Source organism: Battus philenor, unplaced genomic scaffold (genome assembly GCF_028537555.1).
Source record: "Battus philenor isolate CCGP_79_NKW_IND1 unplaced genomic scaffold, ilBatPhil1.0.hap1 SCAF_13, whole genome shotgun sequence".
Classification (NCBI taxonomy): domain Eukaryota; kingdom Metazoa; phylum Arthropoda; class Insecta; order Lepidoptera; family Papilionidae; genus Battus; species Battus philenor.
In genome coordinates, this window is record NW_027181675.1 from 10249183 (window position 1) to 10266992 (window position 17810).

The 17810-nt window shown below is 32.5% G+C and overlaps 2 protein-coding genes across 3 annotated transcripts in view; both read left to right on the forward strand.

Moving 5' to 3' along the window:
* The first annotated feature begins 533 nt into the window (after positions 1 to 533).
* Positions 534 to 17810, forward strand: part of S6KL (S6 Kinase Like) — a 77428-nt gene continuing 60151 nt past the window's right edge. For both annotated transcript variants that reach the window (XM_068777487.1, XM_068777488.1), the window contains exons 1-7: positions 534 to 725; positions 948 to 1057; positions 1203 to 1428; positions 5202 to 5325; positions 8870 to 8977; positions 10777 to 10935; positions 17155 to 17243. In XM_068777487.1, the coding sequence (XP_068633588.1) occupies positions 636 to 725; positions 948 to 1057; positions 1203 to 1428; positions 5202 to 5325; positions 8870 to 8977; positions 10777 to 10935; positions 17155 to 17243 (906 nt within the window). In that variant the 5' untranslated portion in view covers positions 534 to 635. The remainder of the gene's footprint in view (positions 726 to 947; positions 1058 to 1202; positions 1429 to 5201; positions 5326 to 8869; positions 8978 to 10776; positions 10936 to 17154; positions 17244 to 17810) is intronic.
* Positions 11041 to 14504, forward strand: Atg101 (autophagy-related protein 101). The gene has a single exon (XM_068777491.1). The coding sequence runs from the start codon at positions 11181 to 11183 to the stop codon at positions 11838 to 11840; it is 660 nt and encodes a 219-aa protein (XP_068633592.1). The 5' UTR covers positions 11041 to 11180; the 3' UTR covers positions 11841 to 14504.

The following is a 17810-nucleotide window of genomic DNA, read 5'->3' on the forward strand; positions in this document are numbered from 1 at the left end:
TATTATATATAACTTATTTTTGCATAAACTCATTTATCATGCGAAATGATAAATTCTATTAACAACGAGCAAATAATCCAGATGTGAATGAAAAAATTAGGGTTTTTTTTCATATTGTTTTAAATTGCGTCGATTAACGGAAAGTAAAGATGAGGAATTTATTATTATTATATATATTTTTAATTATTCTGTAATACATTATATTACGTTTTTTATAATGAATCAGTTTAACTATTGAGATTATCCGTCAACTATTGAGAATTTAATCAAGAAGAAAACAGTTAAGTATCTCTGTATTTAAAAAAAATACTTACAAGCACACCGATATTTTTTCCTGTTGTATAATAAAATAAACTCAATAATCTTTCATAGCTTAAGATACAAGCACTTTTAATGGTTTTTAAGTATTTTATTTTTATAGTCACCAGTAGACGTATTAGTATTTTTTAAGGCTGTGGTTCTTCATGATGTAAATTATGTACTATTGTTAATATTTTTTATCTGTACCTCAATAATTTGGTTGTGATTGTTTATGGGTGGGATTATGGTTCAAAGCAAAGAAGATTTTGTTGGTACAATAAACAGAAAAAATTGTTAATATTTCACAAAGGCCTTCATAGACGTAACTAAGTTTAATGGGAAATTCTCACAACAAAAGTATTCATTACAGGGACCATAAGCACGCAGCATTTCCAATAAGAGACGGCCAAGCGTTTACAAGTCAGGTATAATTTGCGATGAAACGAAAACTTGCTAATGTCATTCTCAGCTGAACATACGTAATATAAACGCTTTGTTACTCGTAAAATAAATCTATTAGTTTTGATTAATAAACATCACTCCACTTTCACCTTTTAGAAAAACATTCATTGTATTTTCAACTTTGTTTGAAAGTTCTTTGTTATAGAAGCAGGTGATTTTTGACGTTAATTTATTTTTGTGTACAGTTTAGTCTTTCCCATTTCGGCAACCTCAGCGGGCGTTCTTTCATAAGTTTGACTAGTAACCAGTCTGTGTGCAGCGCATCACGACCTTGGTCTCGTGTGTCTAGAAGAAGGTTAGTGGAACATATATTCAAGTTATAACATTATCTATATATATTGATGATTTAATTTCCGTCGAACTTTCTACAATAGTTCACGTATATAGTAATTTATTATTAGTTTGAACTATAATTTTTTAAAATACTACAATAATTACAGGTGGAATGATTCAACACTAAACAACCATTTGGAAGCAAGCAAAACAGCTTGGCCTGTTACACACAAAGAGTCAATTTTTCTACCTGAATTTCCAATCACAACACACTTAAATAAAGATTTTCAAGTTATTAGTGCAATAGCTAAAGGTGCTTTTGGTGAAGTTTTAAAAGTTAGAAAAAACAGTAATGGAAAGGAATATGCATTGAAGGTGCTAAGTAAATCACAGGTAAAAACTGTAACATTGTCCTAACATTATATACTTATTTCATAATTATATTTAAATCTATCATACAAATGTGTACTCTATCTGCATATTTAATATAGAATTTAAAGAGTAATACTCTCTTTGTCATTAGAAGAAAAATTTGTAATTCCTAGTATTTATAAGCTAAAAGGACACATGAAATTTGTTATTTGTAAAGTAATTATATGTGATTTTATCTTCTTTCTTCCCCTGTCTTTTACTTTTGGTTTTACTATCTAGATTCAATATTTTTTGTGTTGCACCTTTGCTACTAGTTTATAACATAAAGTTAATAGATGATATGATGATGCACATTAAAATTTGATGGTTGTGTAACATTCTTATTTACTTAGTCACTTTTTGTTAATTATGATTGAATTGTGATATTTATAGTTACTGAAACTTATGCTGATAAAATTAAATGCTAGACCTAGGTAATAAGTTAATATGGCTTTTGAACTGAAAAAGGGATAAAATAAAAGAAGTATGATAAGAATCAAAATTTTAACAACAGGTTTTTTTGAACTGTTTGATGTCCTTTTTTATAAAAAAAATTTGATCTCAATATTGATAACAATTCCAAGCCTATTCTTAGAAAATTACTTTAAAAGTTTGTTTCATAAAAGTAGGAATAAGACAAAAGCAATATTTAAATAAATTTTTTTGATATTCTCCTTTTAGATTGAAAGTAGTTATTAAGAAAATTGGAGTGATTGGTAACAAATTGTATAGCAGTAAAGGCTCCAATGGATGAAAGAATTGCTCCTTTTTCATCAAAAGGCTAAACTTTTACATCTTTTTCCAATCAATCTGCATAAAGCGATTATGTTGAAAAATGTTACATTAATCAATATTTTCTATCGGAATGTGACAGGCCAATAACTTCAGGCAGGATAAAGTGTGCATGGACAGATGCTATTCAATAATTAATTTTATTATGTTATAATAATGAGAATTTTTGTTACTTATTTTATTTTCCACATTACATAAATTTATTATTTCTGAAAACACTGAATTTGGATAGGATGTACCACATTAATTGACAGCAAATTAGCTATACATCCGTATCTATACATCTTTTATAACCAGAGTAATAACCACACTCAATAAACTGCATCTGAATCCTGTGAATGAAATTGTATGGTTTGTGTTTTATTTAAGGCAAGATGTATGGATTAGTAAAGATAAAAATTTTAAGATTCGAGTTTTTGATGCTAGTCAAACAGTTATTGCATATTGGCTGAATGCAACAAGACAAAATATTGTGATGCCAATTTTATTAACTTAATTTACTCATTAGGTGGCCTGTCTGGTTAGCCAAATGGAATGTAAATAATGCTAAATGAACTCTAAATAGGGAAAAATAAAAACTTGAATGTGGTGGGCCTGAAAACTTAATTAACAATGTAAAAAACTACAAAAGTAATATATCAATGGAGGTATGCATATCAGAATGAAGAATGTGATGAATTAGTGCATAGAACTTGGATGTTATCTGGTAAAGTTAACAAATAAAGAGTGGGGTGTTTGTTCTTTGTAAGGAGGCTGAAAGACTATCTCATAAAAAAAAAATTATAGAGTTAATAAGGACATTGTGGAAGAAGGATGTTTATTTGGTGGTGATTATTATGTCAAGAAGTGTTACAAAAGCTGAATAAAAAGGGATGTTGAGAGATTTAAAGATGAGAATGGCATTTTCATGTGGTGTATTTTTAAAAATTGTGTATAAAAGTTAAGAAATCAGTGCTTGTTTATTTTAGGTCAAATTTTAAGCAAAGTTATAACCAAAGTAATTGTATCCCAATTGTTATACATTTCGATTCTATTACAGAATAACAACAACAACAGCTAATGTAAATCAATATACAGATATTGATTTACATTAGCTGTTGCTTTGTGAATAAATTTCCCTTTATCCCTCACAAGGGCAGGCATGGGGAACTTCTCAACAATTAACCTTAAGTTTGAACACTGCATTTGTGTAGTGGTTAATGGAAACATAATAAACATCTTACCAAAAATTACTTGGCCATTAACAAATATTATTAAACTGAAAAAATAATAAAGTTACAATTTCTCATTGCCGAAACAATTCTTTAACTTATTAATAGTATGGATTTGTGTTTTAGAAGAAGTGATCTATATAGTTCATAATTTTTTTTCTTGTCTTGAAATGTATCAATTATGGTATTTATATATGTTATAAATTGTGATATTTTTCCTTAAAAATATTTTGCCTCCTTGTATTTTTATTGTCAATTATTATAATGTTTATAGGAGTATTAGTCATTATAATAATGTTTATAGGAGTATTAAAAAAAGCATGACTTAATATAAACATAGAAAACAGAAAATAAAAATAATTCAGTCTTTGTCTAGTACAAGATATGTATTTGTTCCTACAAATATATTTCTTGTGTACAAATGTATTACATATCCTCAGCAATCTGAGAGTATATATTGTCCAGAAAAATAATTTTTATGTATCCTGGGAATACATCATTTTCTCCAATCCTGTTTATAAAATTTATGAGAATTTGAATAACAATTTGACCAGTTTAATGATTTTTCTCTGTTCTTCTGTTTAGTTGTCTGTAGTTTTTATGCATACATAAACAATTATGTGGTTTAATACAATAGCTTTAGCAAGAAACTCAAAACAAAACACATATGTGAAATTAACATTACCTCTATAAATTTTGGTTAATTAATAGTAGCAATTAATAAAACCTAACTTCTGGCATGAATCTCAATTGACCTCAGATTGATGTACTATCTTAAGGATATACTTGTGTTTAATAAGTTCATGGGACCTTAGTTAAGACGGTCAAAAATGTCTATGAGTCCTAATCCTTCAATATAAGTTAGGTTGCTTAGGTTGTATAAGTAAGTAAAATTACTTGTGACTTAAGTCCTAAAAAAAGCTAACTATAAGCATATTTTGTTTTTTTTCGGCTTTATTAGCTTTTACCGACTTCGTGGTCAGAGACAGCCCGGTAGGCCCTCAGCGTTGTAAAAGACTGCTATATTAAATAATTAAAGGTCGTCAGCAGTCTGCCTCTTCGAATCCGATAAACGTCAATGCCTCTACGAGGCATAGTCACCACCTGTAAAAAATGAAACCACTGGGCTATATAATTTTTAATTGTTCATTGTTAATAAGCACTACTCACAAAATAATGAATAGGAAAGCAATATACAGAATTTCTGTAACCCTTTGTTACCTATAGATTTATTAACTTTCTATAGAAAGAACAATTCTTATAGACACTAAGGTAAACAAATGTCAATCATAAGTCTTTGGAGATAGAATACAGTTTGCTGTTGAAGATGTAAAAATGTGTGAATTTAAAAATTGATTTCTACTTAAAAATCGTTTATTTTTAGGATTATTTTTATGCACATGTAATTTTATCAGTGTCTGTTTGTTGTGACTTTATAACATACTGCACATCACATACTAATAGGTGATCAACCCGCTCGACTTTTATTATCACAGACAAAAATAATATACAAGCAAATATGTTTATAATTTTGTACATTTTTAAATTTTTTACATGAACGAAACCATGTCGCATATAATAGATTTGCAAATTTTACGCTGTTTTTTTATGAACAAAAAGGAGAATGTTCTTTGTTTAAATTTTCAGGGACGTTTAGTTTGAAAATAATACCATGAAAGTTGTCTATGGTAAACAAAATGTACCAAAAAAAAGGGTGTGAGTTAACCATCTTTGTATTGTTTTTATTTCCAGGTAGTAGCAGAAAGGGCAGTAAACCAAGTGAAGGCAGAGGCGAGCATACAGTCTGCCTGTGGACATCATTCCTTTATCGTCGGAGCTGTGTCTCGCTGGCAAACAAAGAAAACATTGTACATTGGTAAGTTATATACTTTAGTATTATCTCTAATTATTTTTAATGAGGTGATATAAGTTGTTTTACAGTTTATTTAAAGTAAGTTAGTGCCTTTTACATCCTACAAACACCTTGCATCGAGATATCAAATATATTTTTAAAAGTATATGCACATAGATGTCAATAATCGCGTCTGTCTGTTGCTAGGCTCAAGTTTTGAAATTAATAACGTATTTTGATACGATGCAGTGTGTTAATATTGTTATACATTTGCAACAAAAAATCATTACAATCAAGGAGCGTGCTATAAAAATTCTCAGTTAAAATAAAAAAAATAAAGCTATTGTGTATATGTATATAGCGAATTAGCATTCAAACCATTCATTTAATAAGGTCGCTGACGTCTATAACAAAGACGACATATTAGAAATAAACATAATGTTAAATTAAATTTTAAATAAATCAAAAATAATAAAAAAAATATTCAATGTCTATAATTTATAATTTTCTGATAAAATTATACAACTAAAAGTTATTGTTTATTTTTGTTTTTGTACGAAAACGCATTCGTCGTTATCACAGCCTATAGTCGCATACATACAGTTGAATAGTCAAGTAACATGGGAACCCATTGAGTGAAAAATAATTACCTTTTGATTTCCAGAACGCTTGATAGTTAAATGAATAACCATTAGCGACTTTAACGTATTCAATAATATTTTTAACTTCGGATGTGGCTTTATCATTAAATAGTCATTTAGTGTTTATGTAACTATGTGTTTCTAAGGTGTAAAATGTTAATGTATATACGTAGATTTGTTAGAGGGACCGGAAAGTAATGTCGTTTCTGTCGACATATTTTACACAAAAACTGATTAAATTTTACCACTCCGGCATTAAAAACTCGTATACAAAATAGCAAAAGGTTGTTGATAACGAAGGTGGTAACGAAGGTAAATATTGTTGATTCGAAATAAAAACTTGTTACTTTCCGGTCCCTCTAATTTATACAAAATATACTCTTCTTTATATATATATATAAATGAGTCTTAATAACTTAACACAACAACGTATATTTCCGATGACACTTTTATTTACGGAAAACTCGCCGAGTTTGTGGTTGCATTGTACAGATCAAAGTCTTATATTTTTTATTACACAGATGTATATAAATAAAGAATTATTTAGCCCAGTTCACGTCTTCTATGGTACTTTAAATTAGGATTCCTAAATGCATAAAGAATGATAGTACAAGCTAAAATTCTCTCGGGATTTCTTGCACTTCGTCACTCATCAGAGCGACCGCTAAGGCACCGCTCATCTGGAGAAATATTATAAGACCCCTTAGTGCTATGACCTTAAGATTTGAAAGAAATGCTATTTATATTAACATAATTATATTCGCTGTAAGTATTAATACCATTACTATTGTAATGTAATTATCTCTTAAATTATTATTATTATAATTTTGACGGGCATTAATTCAAAGTTCAAAGTGAACACTTGGGGTAGCCGTGATAATCACTGGGACGCTCTGTGACTGCTATCTCGCTCTAAATATAGGCGTATCTGTATGGCTTACGTACATTATACATATATAGATAAGTTTGTTTATTTCTCAAAAAATAATGATCTTGTTAAAAACTTTTACTTAAAAATCACGGGAGAATCTATTATAGTGCATTTTATTATTGCACTGAATTAGCTCATACTAAATTAAAGTAAAAAATGAATATGTAATTTAGAAACGGTTAGATCTATTTTGTTAGAGATCTTTTTGTAAGGACAAAGGATGTATGATAGATAATCCACAATGAAGAGATTATGCAAAAAGCTTCGCTGCAAGATTAAGAGATGTCATTGATGAAGATCAAATCAAATAGTTGTCCGTCTAATGTGGTAGAGGGACATCGCTTGTGCAACCGGCTGCAGTTAGGGTCCAAAGGGTTTTTAGTGCGACCGGTAGCTAGTAGATATACCGTAGTTAGACCCCTGCGAGGTAGATCGTCGACATAGTCAAGGTCACTGTGGTGAATAGACGTGCCCACACCAACCCGATAATTAGATATGTTAGGCCTTATATTATCGTATATCTTTTTCGTTTAATGATAATAAAAAAAAAAACGCACGATACAATTTAAACGTTTTGAAGAAATAAATTATTAGTTTTATATCATGTACGTTATTTGTCTTATTTTATTAAAAAAATATTATTAAAATCAAAAGTATAATGTAAGATATTTATCTACGAATCACATGGCTAGATGAATCGAATCTTTAAACAAAATGGCGGCTGGCTATTCGTTGTGCTGCAAAACGTGCTAGGGCTGTGAGCATAGTTTTAATCCGGTTGAATCACTGAAGAACTCGCTGGGACGATTTTTAAATTACGCGTACTTGAGGCGACAGACGGACGAATTATGTCGACGAACCACAATTACGCGTTTTTACTCGTTACGTCTGGCACTGGGGTAATCGAAATAAGACTAGGGATAGAAATAGGAAACAATGAAACAAAATTTATTCTTCCGAAAAGGCTTTGTTACGCACTTTCGAAAAGTCAAGACATTGACACAAAGTACATTTAAATAGATCGAGCAGAACCTGTTCAAAAATCGATAGTTACTCTTTTAACGACAATTTAACATTATTTTTTTCATGTTATAAATCTATTTTTCTCGTGAAATTCAGCATGATTTTAGTACTATATAAATTTTAATACAATAAAATGGTTTATTGATCAACCTTTTCTTAAGATAACATACGTTTAGAACTTTTCCAAAAGCAACAGCTATAGTTCAGAAAAAGAAATATAACTTGACAGACAGACCTTCCGCTGGTGAGAATGGCCTATCACACATCCCCTATACCTTCACGTGAGGAGAGAAATCACTGTACTGTGAATAAAGGAAAGAGCTTATTATGTTAGGTCATTTCCTCACCTTCGGACGATAACGCTTGACTTGCCTTGAACTGTTCGAGTGTCCAGACCCGGACATGGACTTGCTATAATCACAGCCTACAAACATTTTGTTTTCATCATTATGTCAGCTGATAGAAACATTTAAAGACTTCTCTTAAAAGTCGTAATGACTGGACTGTCGCTATGTGTTCAGTCCTGGTGGGAGCCTACTTATATCGCCTCTTCAGATTCGTGGTTGCCACGCGAAAACCTGTCGGCCCCAACGGCCGAACGTTTCAAGAGCGGTACGCACCGCCCACCGCCACTGCCACTTCAGACGAGGTCTGAAGTGTCGGTGATATTGATAATATACTATGTAAAGTATATTATGTAAAAAGCATAGAAAATTAATCAATTTGTTTATATTATTGCGATGTTGATTAAATATTTAGTGATAAGGAGCGACCTAATAACAAAGGTGATTCCTTCATTCGATATACGGCTTGTTATCGATAGAGTTATTCATATACGTCTACAAAAAACGAGGTCAGACTTGATTTAATTGTGCCATTGGGTTATTTTGATAACAATGATGTGCCTTAATTACATAAAGGTCATTATCAACTGTTGATTCCTAGTGTTCTCTATCAACTTAATGTTTTGCAGTTACAGAATACGTTTCGGGCGGTGAACTGCTAGCTTTACTTGAAAGGTATAGGAAGTTGCCGGAAGAGATTGTGAAGGTGTTTGTCGCCGAGATTGCCATTGCTCTAGGTGAGTATTTGATAAGCCAGTATTAAATATACTGCGTTCAATGATAACGTTGTTAAAATGAAACAATTAACCGACCTGATTAAACTTGAAGCACCAAGGATATGATATTATTAAATTGACAATATGCAGGGTGATTTGTTACTTATATTTGTAGGAGTCACTATATCCAAAATTTAATAATTTCGGAAATTATAACGTTATGAAAATATAATAAGAAACGTCTTCATAATTCCGATGACTATATATTAAAATTAGCTATTGTTTACTTTCGGTCACTGCAAACTTATAAGCTTATATATATATGTATATGTTATATATATATATGTATATATTCAGATGATTAGTCACCTTTCTGGCATAATTTCTGTCCATTGTTTGAAAATTAACTTTATAACACTTTGAACAGCACTTTTTTAGTTTATTGTGTCTTTCTTATTAGTGACGTTACTGTTGGATATATTGGCTTTATAATATATTTTTTTCCTATGCTCCATATATGGACTCCATATTTTAGATTTCTTCGTTTCAGCCCGTAGACGCTTACTGCAAGGTATAGGCCTCCAAAAATATCTATGACAAAATATACCACAATCCTCACGCTTGGCAGGCGGTCACAGTGTGGTATTATGGCATGCAGATGACGATGTTCACATACTCTGGAAATTTTTTATGAACAGTAGCAATCTCATGTGTATATATATAATAATATATAAAACCATTACCAAAAAAAAATTGTTTTCAAAGTTATACTGCGACAGTTTAACTGTAAAAGTTGGAGCACAAATTGAACTACTAAAATGTTTTGATTTAAAAGAGGACGACAGTCTGAGATATGTTACAATTTAAGTTTATATTTGAGTTGAATGCTGTTATTGTCAACTTAAATTTGCTAAAATCGTTCCTTCTTATTTCTTTCGCAGATTAAAATTTATTCCCATTATTATTTTAATATAAGGTTATTTGTGTTCAATAGGAGACCACACAAAGACACAACACTTTTAAGAGCAAAGAGCTATAAAATGGTTTGGCGTGAGATTTAAATAATTTGACTACAATATATCGCTGTATGTATTTTATTTTATACATTGCTGTTTATCTATGTTATGTCCTTATTGTGGGCTAAATCAAGTCCAAATTCGTGAATAGATTCTTTTTACAAAACACAGTCATACTTGGGTTATTCTAAAACTTTAATCAACTAAACCGACTAAATACATTTGAAGGATTTATTTAAACAAAGGATATGTTTTAATGTAACAAGTACTATATATATAACATATAATTCATGTATATGTAATGTGAGGTTTATAATGATGGTGAAAAAATTTATTATGTTAAAATTGGCAGCTACATTCACTCCTTTTACTATGCCAGGAATTGTTTTTACCCATAAAGTTTTTAATTATGATGCTTCAACAGTCTCCTCTGATTTTCACCAGAGACAACCTCTTTTACAGTTTTAATGTGGTAAAGTTTAGTGTCTGAAGCTGACGGGCAAACTTTCAAAATTCTCAACAGGCAATGTTGCGAAATAGCTATGGACATAGTCTTGACTTTGATAACAAAAATATCAGAACATATCTCGATCAGTACGCGTGTAATGTGGTGACTTTGTCAAAACCTGTTGAGGAATGAAATTAGCATATGCCCTTGTGTCTATCAATGTTAATAGCACTCAATAAACTAATCACTGTGTAATTAAGTAATGTATTGTTACACCGTTAATTATTCCTTCTAAAGTCAATGTTAAATACCAGTAGTGGCTGTTTCATATATGAATACGTTTATTTTTGTTTTAGATTTTTTACACAATGCCGGCGTTATATACAGAGATCTGAAGCCGGAAAATATACTTATTGACGAAGAATTCCACTTAAAACTCATCGACTTCGGACTTTCAAAGTGGCTGTCTATCGGCGCGCGGACAACCACTATTTGTGGCACCTTGAAGTATATGGGTGAGTACGGTTTTTTGTATTTTTTTTTTAATATTGAAGGTGAGGCAGCGTAACTAAAACGGTCATTTTCCATTTTCAGTGTGGGATTTGACTCGTTACATTATTTAAACGTGAGATGGCTCAGGGTGCTGGATCTGTGACCTATTCGCTCCAGAGACCCTTCGCCACTGTGTAACGGCAAACGACACGGGTGATTATGTCAGTGGCGACGGTTCCGCGAGCGACTTGCCTGTGACGACGGCAAGATGAACGCCCGCAGCATAGCCTTCGAAATGTCCATGGAAGGAAGGCAAGTGGACGAGGTGGTAGCGAGCATCTTCCACACCGTGCTCTTCCACCGGTCAAGTGGCAAGTTCACGTACAATAATGAAGAGAGTTACTCTATACGTACCGTTAGTTATATCGACGTGGACTGTGATTTCATCGACTTCACTTATGTCTGCTGTGAGTCGGAGGCGCTAGGCCGGTGCGTCAAGAAGGAGATATCCGAGTTCTCCGACTTACTACGCACTGCCAACTCATCTCCCCCACGCGGCTCCATCAGCCTGGAGTTCTTCCAGAAGCGTCGCGCGCGCTGGCCCTTCCAACCCGAGTGCGTGCCATGGGAGGTTTGGACAGTATGCTGCGAGCTCACCGAGTCCCGCAACGAACACGACATGCACAGCCAGCACGAGACCGTCGTCGAGATGCTCCAGGACAAGATCGTTCACATAACCGAGATCATTAATCGTCACGAGTACGTTCCCAAGATGCCAAGCCGCTCCGACGCCGATTTAATATTCGACACCTCGTATGCGGACATACAGCCGTACCTGTTCAAAATACAATACAACCTATCCGGGGCTCCCCCGACCTCTGTAGGCAACACAGTGCGGAAATTGATTCGTGATACGTTGTCATTGTGATCAATATTGTGTCTATGTTTTAGTTTTTAATCTGTTCAAATCGCACCCGTGTTTATTACTTAGTGCTGTAAATAACATGTGTAACACAGTATCAGTTAATTTAAATTGTGTGTCCTTTTAATATTGTGTATTAACTTGCACGACATCGAATATTTCGACTTATTTTAAGTCGTAGGTTTGGTAGAGGGGAGAACACGTAGAAATTACGTGTGAGAGTGATAAATAAATATAGTACTTTTATGTTACTGGCCTATTATATTAATCGTTCTGTAACCGAACTGCAATGAGTGAATTATTTATTTTGCGTTTTTACAGTACTAATGTACTTATTTAGCACAGAGTTATGTATATTTGACTGACAGCGGGGTGTCCTAACCATGACTAGTCCAATTTTAACTCATATTGTTTTCCTTTTATCGCTCGTGTAATATTTTATTTACTAATCAATGTATTTGTTTCGTGATATATACGCTAATCGTTCTTCTCTTGTAACAATAGTAGTTAATCTAATGTAAATTAGTTGTAGCATTATGATTTCAGAGCAAAGACTCAAGGCTGGTTGATGTGTCCACTCATTTTTATTGTTTAAGGTTTTTGCGATTTCTTAGGTATTTTAAGTTTTTAGCGTTTTCTATAGTTTTCGTGTTAGATTATTAACAAATGTTCATTAATAATTTTTAACTAAATTTAGTTATAACATAATTTTTAAAGTATTTTTGCTGTAGGACTGAATGTACATATCTGTATATATAATGTTACTTCCTGCCATTACTATCTCTCACAAGCTGCTTAAAAGAGGATTATATTTGCTGATATCGTGATTTGAACACAAGGAAAGATGTGTGTTTGATGTACATAACATAGTGTTTCAATCGTTTCAATAGAATCTTATTTTGTGATATTGTCAATAGCATAGCGATAGTATGTCCGTAAGAAAGTTCATTTTAAAGTTATTTCATGTTAAAATTTTAGATTAGTTATTTAATGTTTGATTAAAGATTTTTAACAATATAGACGTATATTGTAGAAACTGTATATAATGTAAATATTTATAGAATTGTCTTTCCATTCAGGTTGAGGTATTTAAGAGCTTTACAAATTAAATGTTCAGCTATGAACTTTTTTGAACAGTTGGGAGACTATTAAGTGATTTTAGAATAATTAGAGGTCAGAGCTCTAACTTTAACGTAGAAAATGGTGCGTAGAGTATTGTGTGTAATTAGAAACTTGTACTTTATCAATAATACATAGCCGCCACCAACCTTGAATCAATTCTTTTTGACGACTTGATGTTGCTTTATACATTATAAAGATTTTGAAGAAAGTATTTCAAAGCATTATACTGATGTTTATCATTCTAAATTTATATCTTATATCCAGTTCGTACGTTTCTTATGGCACCTTGAGCAAATTTTCTATGATAAAAAGTCCATCCATAATTGAACTTCTAATTTACTTTCCTACCTCATTTTGTGACTAGACATAGTGTGCTGTGCATCTCGATTGGGAAATAATTTCCTATTTCCTAGATATATTTGTCAACTATATATTCATCACCAAAGAAGAGGCTGTACATAGATTGCAACTGCGGGAACATTCAAATTATAAATCTAAATGTCTTCTTATTTTATATCCATTCGTATTTTCTTATCAGCGAATACCTTATGAAGCGTAGTTTCGCATCGACTTGTATTCTTATGCGGTGAATCCGGTGATAGGACAATATTTTTTATTGTGTCGTAATGATTATATTACGTGGTCGTTTAAGTAAAGTCGTCGTGTATGTCGAGCACATTGTAAAATATTATATAATTGCACATCCTATGGCCTTATTTGAAAGATGATTCTGATATATCTTAAATGTGTCTAATAATGGCTGTTTTATATTAGAGTTTATGGTAAATGTGATGGGAGGTATCTGTTGTGATGTATGAGTTCAAATAATGAAAAAAATTTTAGTCTTGTGATAATTTATATTATAAATATGTGAATAAATAATGAAGTATTAAAACCAAGTGTTTTATTATAAACTTCATAGTTGCCTGCGGCCGCTTTGCGAACTTAGTGAATGCTCCTTCATCACGTCTTGTGGTTGGAACTTCGTTCTTAGCTGACCTCTTTTCGGCGTAAGGAGTTATTTCTTAAAAATTTTATTCTCTAAACCCATGAATCGGTTCATTAATCGAAATCTTCACAAACATGTTCATTCATATATGTTTTTTTCTAACACCAAAACTGAATACACGTGCTCGAAAATCGCAACAAAGTATCGCTTGAACTTACTCTGTTTTACTCTTGTGGCGGATAATCCTCCACAGCCCTCTCCTGCCGCGCTTACCTAAGACGTGGTACATTGTTTTCGGAACCACTATAATTAAATTTTGTATACATAATACCTAAAAATAGCTGAACGTGGGAAGAATAAACTATTTAAATCTGAATTTTAAATATTTTTATTTCGCTACCGAACTGGACACTACGAGACTTGTGCAGTCCTTTGTTGGTTCCGCTATTTTTGGTAGTTAAGGAATGATAACTTTTTACTATCAGCGTAACCTCTTGGCCTCCACGCTAAATGCCAATTTCACGAGCCGTAATTTTCGCAATAATCGGTCGCGCGCCGTGCACTTTAACTGTCCAGCCGTGTACCGGAACTGACGCAACATGTGTATTTTTCATAACAAGTATGTTCGTGTACAACGAAAAGAATTATTAAATAAACTGTGTTTAGGTACAAATTTTATTTTTAAGATGTCCAGTGTGCAATTACAATCAATTGTAATTCAGTAACGCAATTTCAAATTCAGTAACAAAAATAATTTATTTCAAAGTATAATATGAATATTTATATGAAAATTAGTCATCTCCCATTGTATGGTATCTTTTGAAACATGTAATGGGACACGACATTTCTTACATTCCAATGTAATTTTTTATCTATTTTTATGTTTCGTATATACTTTGCAAGCACTTGTTGGATTTTTTTTCATTAGCAATGAATTTATAAGCTTCGACTGACCTTAAAGTTGCGTCGGTAGCTTCATTATATTTTCAGTATATCACCGTTCGATGATGATTCGTGCCTGTTATAATTTTGTAATGGCGCGGTTTGGAAAAACTTCAATCGCTTGTTTAATAATACACGGGATTTTGTGTACCAATTCCTAACCACGAGTCTGACTCGTGGCATTTGTTTATGGCATAAATTCTGTACCACGAGTCTGACTCGTGGCATTTGTTTATGGCATAAATTCTGTACCACGAGTCTGACTTGTGGTTTCGCTTAGGGCACAATTTTTTTATCACGAGTCTGACTCGTGGTTATAGGCTAAAGAGTTAACAAGCATAGATCAGCGAAGCTGGACTGACACCTGGAGAGATTAGGATCCCAATAATATTTCCTTTCTTCAGTAATCATTGTAGACTTATGCTTACTCTTGCCAAAACTTTAATGTATGGAAGGTACAAATAATCGTCTTGGATAGTTAGTAATTAACAGGCGGCTTTTAATCGATTTCATTGAAAAACTATGAGAGAGGCCTATGTTATCAGTAGGTAATGAATTGAAATATTTTACCTTTAATTGTTAACACATATTCCACTTTTTTAATTTTTTAAACGATTTCTATATACAGCGAAAACACCAGAATTAACACTTAAATTTCTCTGGGCCATTGACATGTGCCCAAAGTTGTATATAGAGGCCCAACAAAAAGAACTGGTTCCGGAGTTGCATAAGAAGTGATTTCATGTCTTGCCCATGCATAGATTATTTTCAAAAGTGCTTTTTCATAACAAGCCTACTTTTATTCAAATATGCAACCATAATATATCTGGTCGTGAATAAAAACGAATGTTCCAAATTCAGAGGGCACTTAATATTAATGCAATGTAATTTTTTTTCTTAGTTATAAATGTTATTTATTTGATTTTCTTTCATAGTAAAGTTGGTAATCGCAAAATCAACTATTACACAGTCATGGGTACTTGTTGTCGAACAGGATGTACCACTTGTGAGACGATGCCAATTGAGACTGGCAGTTTTTATTCCCGCCAATACTTTAATGTCGCTTATGCAATATGGCGGTGTAAAAAAAAATAATGATGTGCTTATGCAATGTCACTATTTTATCGGTTTTCTATTACAAAAAAAACTTTATATGAATTAAATAAGATGGCAATGAATGCTTCCTTTTCACTTGCTTATAATATGTATTGTGTCACAAAGTTTTTGGTAAAATAACTATGTATTATTAATGTTCGAATTCGTTATGGTGTATATATTATTTAAATCATTGAGAATATGCGACTAAGTTAGAAATTATTAACCTTATTACCGTCGATATCCACACTGTCAAAATATGTTAATATACCTCGCTGCATTAGAAGATGTCTTTAAGCTCATGGACTGGAGCGAGCTCGGCATCGTCACACACTTTCGGTTCGCCGATGATATAACTATAATGACCGAGACCTCAGTACAGCCTTCGGACAAGCAGGTTTCAAAATAAATATGAACAAAACGTATTTGATATCCAATTCTACGCTCTAAGTGGTAGACGATTATTTATTCGAGTGACTAACCAACGCTGATGGGCAACGTTTCGGGAAGCTCCGAATCATCTCGTCCAAAATACCGAAATGTTTGAAGACGAAGGTCTTTAACCAATATGTATTGCCAGTGATGATGTACGGAACCGTGACGTTTTCGCTTACTATAGTTCTCATAAGAAGACTTAAGGTCACTAAGCGAGTAATAGAGAGGGCTATGTTGGGAGTATCGCTGCGACATCGAATCAGAAATGAGGAGATCTAAGATCATGCTTGCTTGCAGTGGTGGCAGGTGGGACAAATCGCACGTGCAACCGATGGCCGTTGAGGCAAAAAGGTACTCGAGTAGCAATCACGAGCCAGTAGACGCGGCGGGAGTCGACCCCCATTAGGTAGACTGACGGCAAAGTAAAGGTCGCGGGAAGTAGCTGGATGCTCGCAGCACAAGACTGGTGTTCGTGGCGGTCTTTCAGTGAGGCCTATGCTTTGTAATTGGAGTCTATCGGATCTAAAGATATCCAAATAGATCTAAAGATTCAGCTAAGAACAGATATTACGACGTTCTACCCATAAAGACGTTAGGGTCGTTCATAAAAAAATCCTGGTCTTTGGTGCAGCTTTGTAGTCAGACGTCATACATTGAAATGATTTGAGTTTCATATATAATAGTTATATTAGATTTTAATGTAAAAATCAATTTTAATTATGTAATGGAGGTTTAATTTTATAGTCATTAAGCTTGTTAATTTTCTATTGTCCGTAGCCCCTGAAATTCTTAGCCGAGAACCGTATGGTCACGCTGCGGATTGGTGGTCTTTGGGAGTTATCACTTGCAGGATGTTTACCGATGAGGTGAGTAAAACACTTCTTTATATTAACTACTTTGCAGAATTTTGTTGTACATTGAAAATTATTAACAGTCAGTTGTGGTTATCACATCGTGTCGCGATTTTTATGCTAAAATATACACTAAAAAATCGTTTGGAATATGTTTTTTTATTTCGTAATTAATGAAATGAAAAATTATATATGAGTAATATTTCAATTTCTAATTATGTGTACTACGGATCTAGTTTTTTAATAATAAATTCATTAAGGATCGATGAAAGTGTGTTATCGAGAATTTGGAAATTGAAGGGTGAAATAGTTAAATCAATATAGAAAAAGATTAATTAATCGTTTTGAACTACCTGTAAAACTTTGCGAATGTTTTCTGCTTTATTGTAAAAAGATTAATATTAAAACTGCATTGGTAATTAAAATTGAACATAACGGATACGCATTAACGTTTTTCACAGTTACAACATTGCTAAAATTATTTAAATATGGAATCTTGTCTGGCCATAAATATTATAATTAAAATTAAACTAAATATTACTTTTGAATTTCGAATATATATGTACATATATGACATTTTTA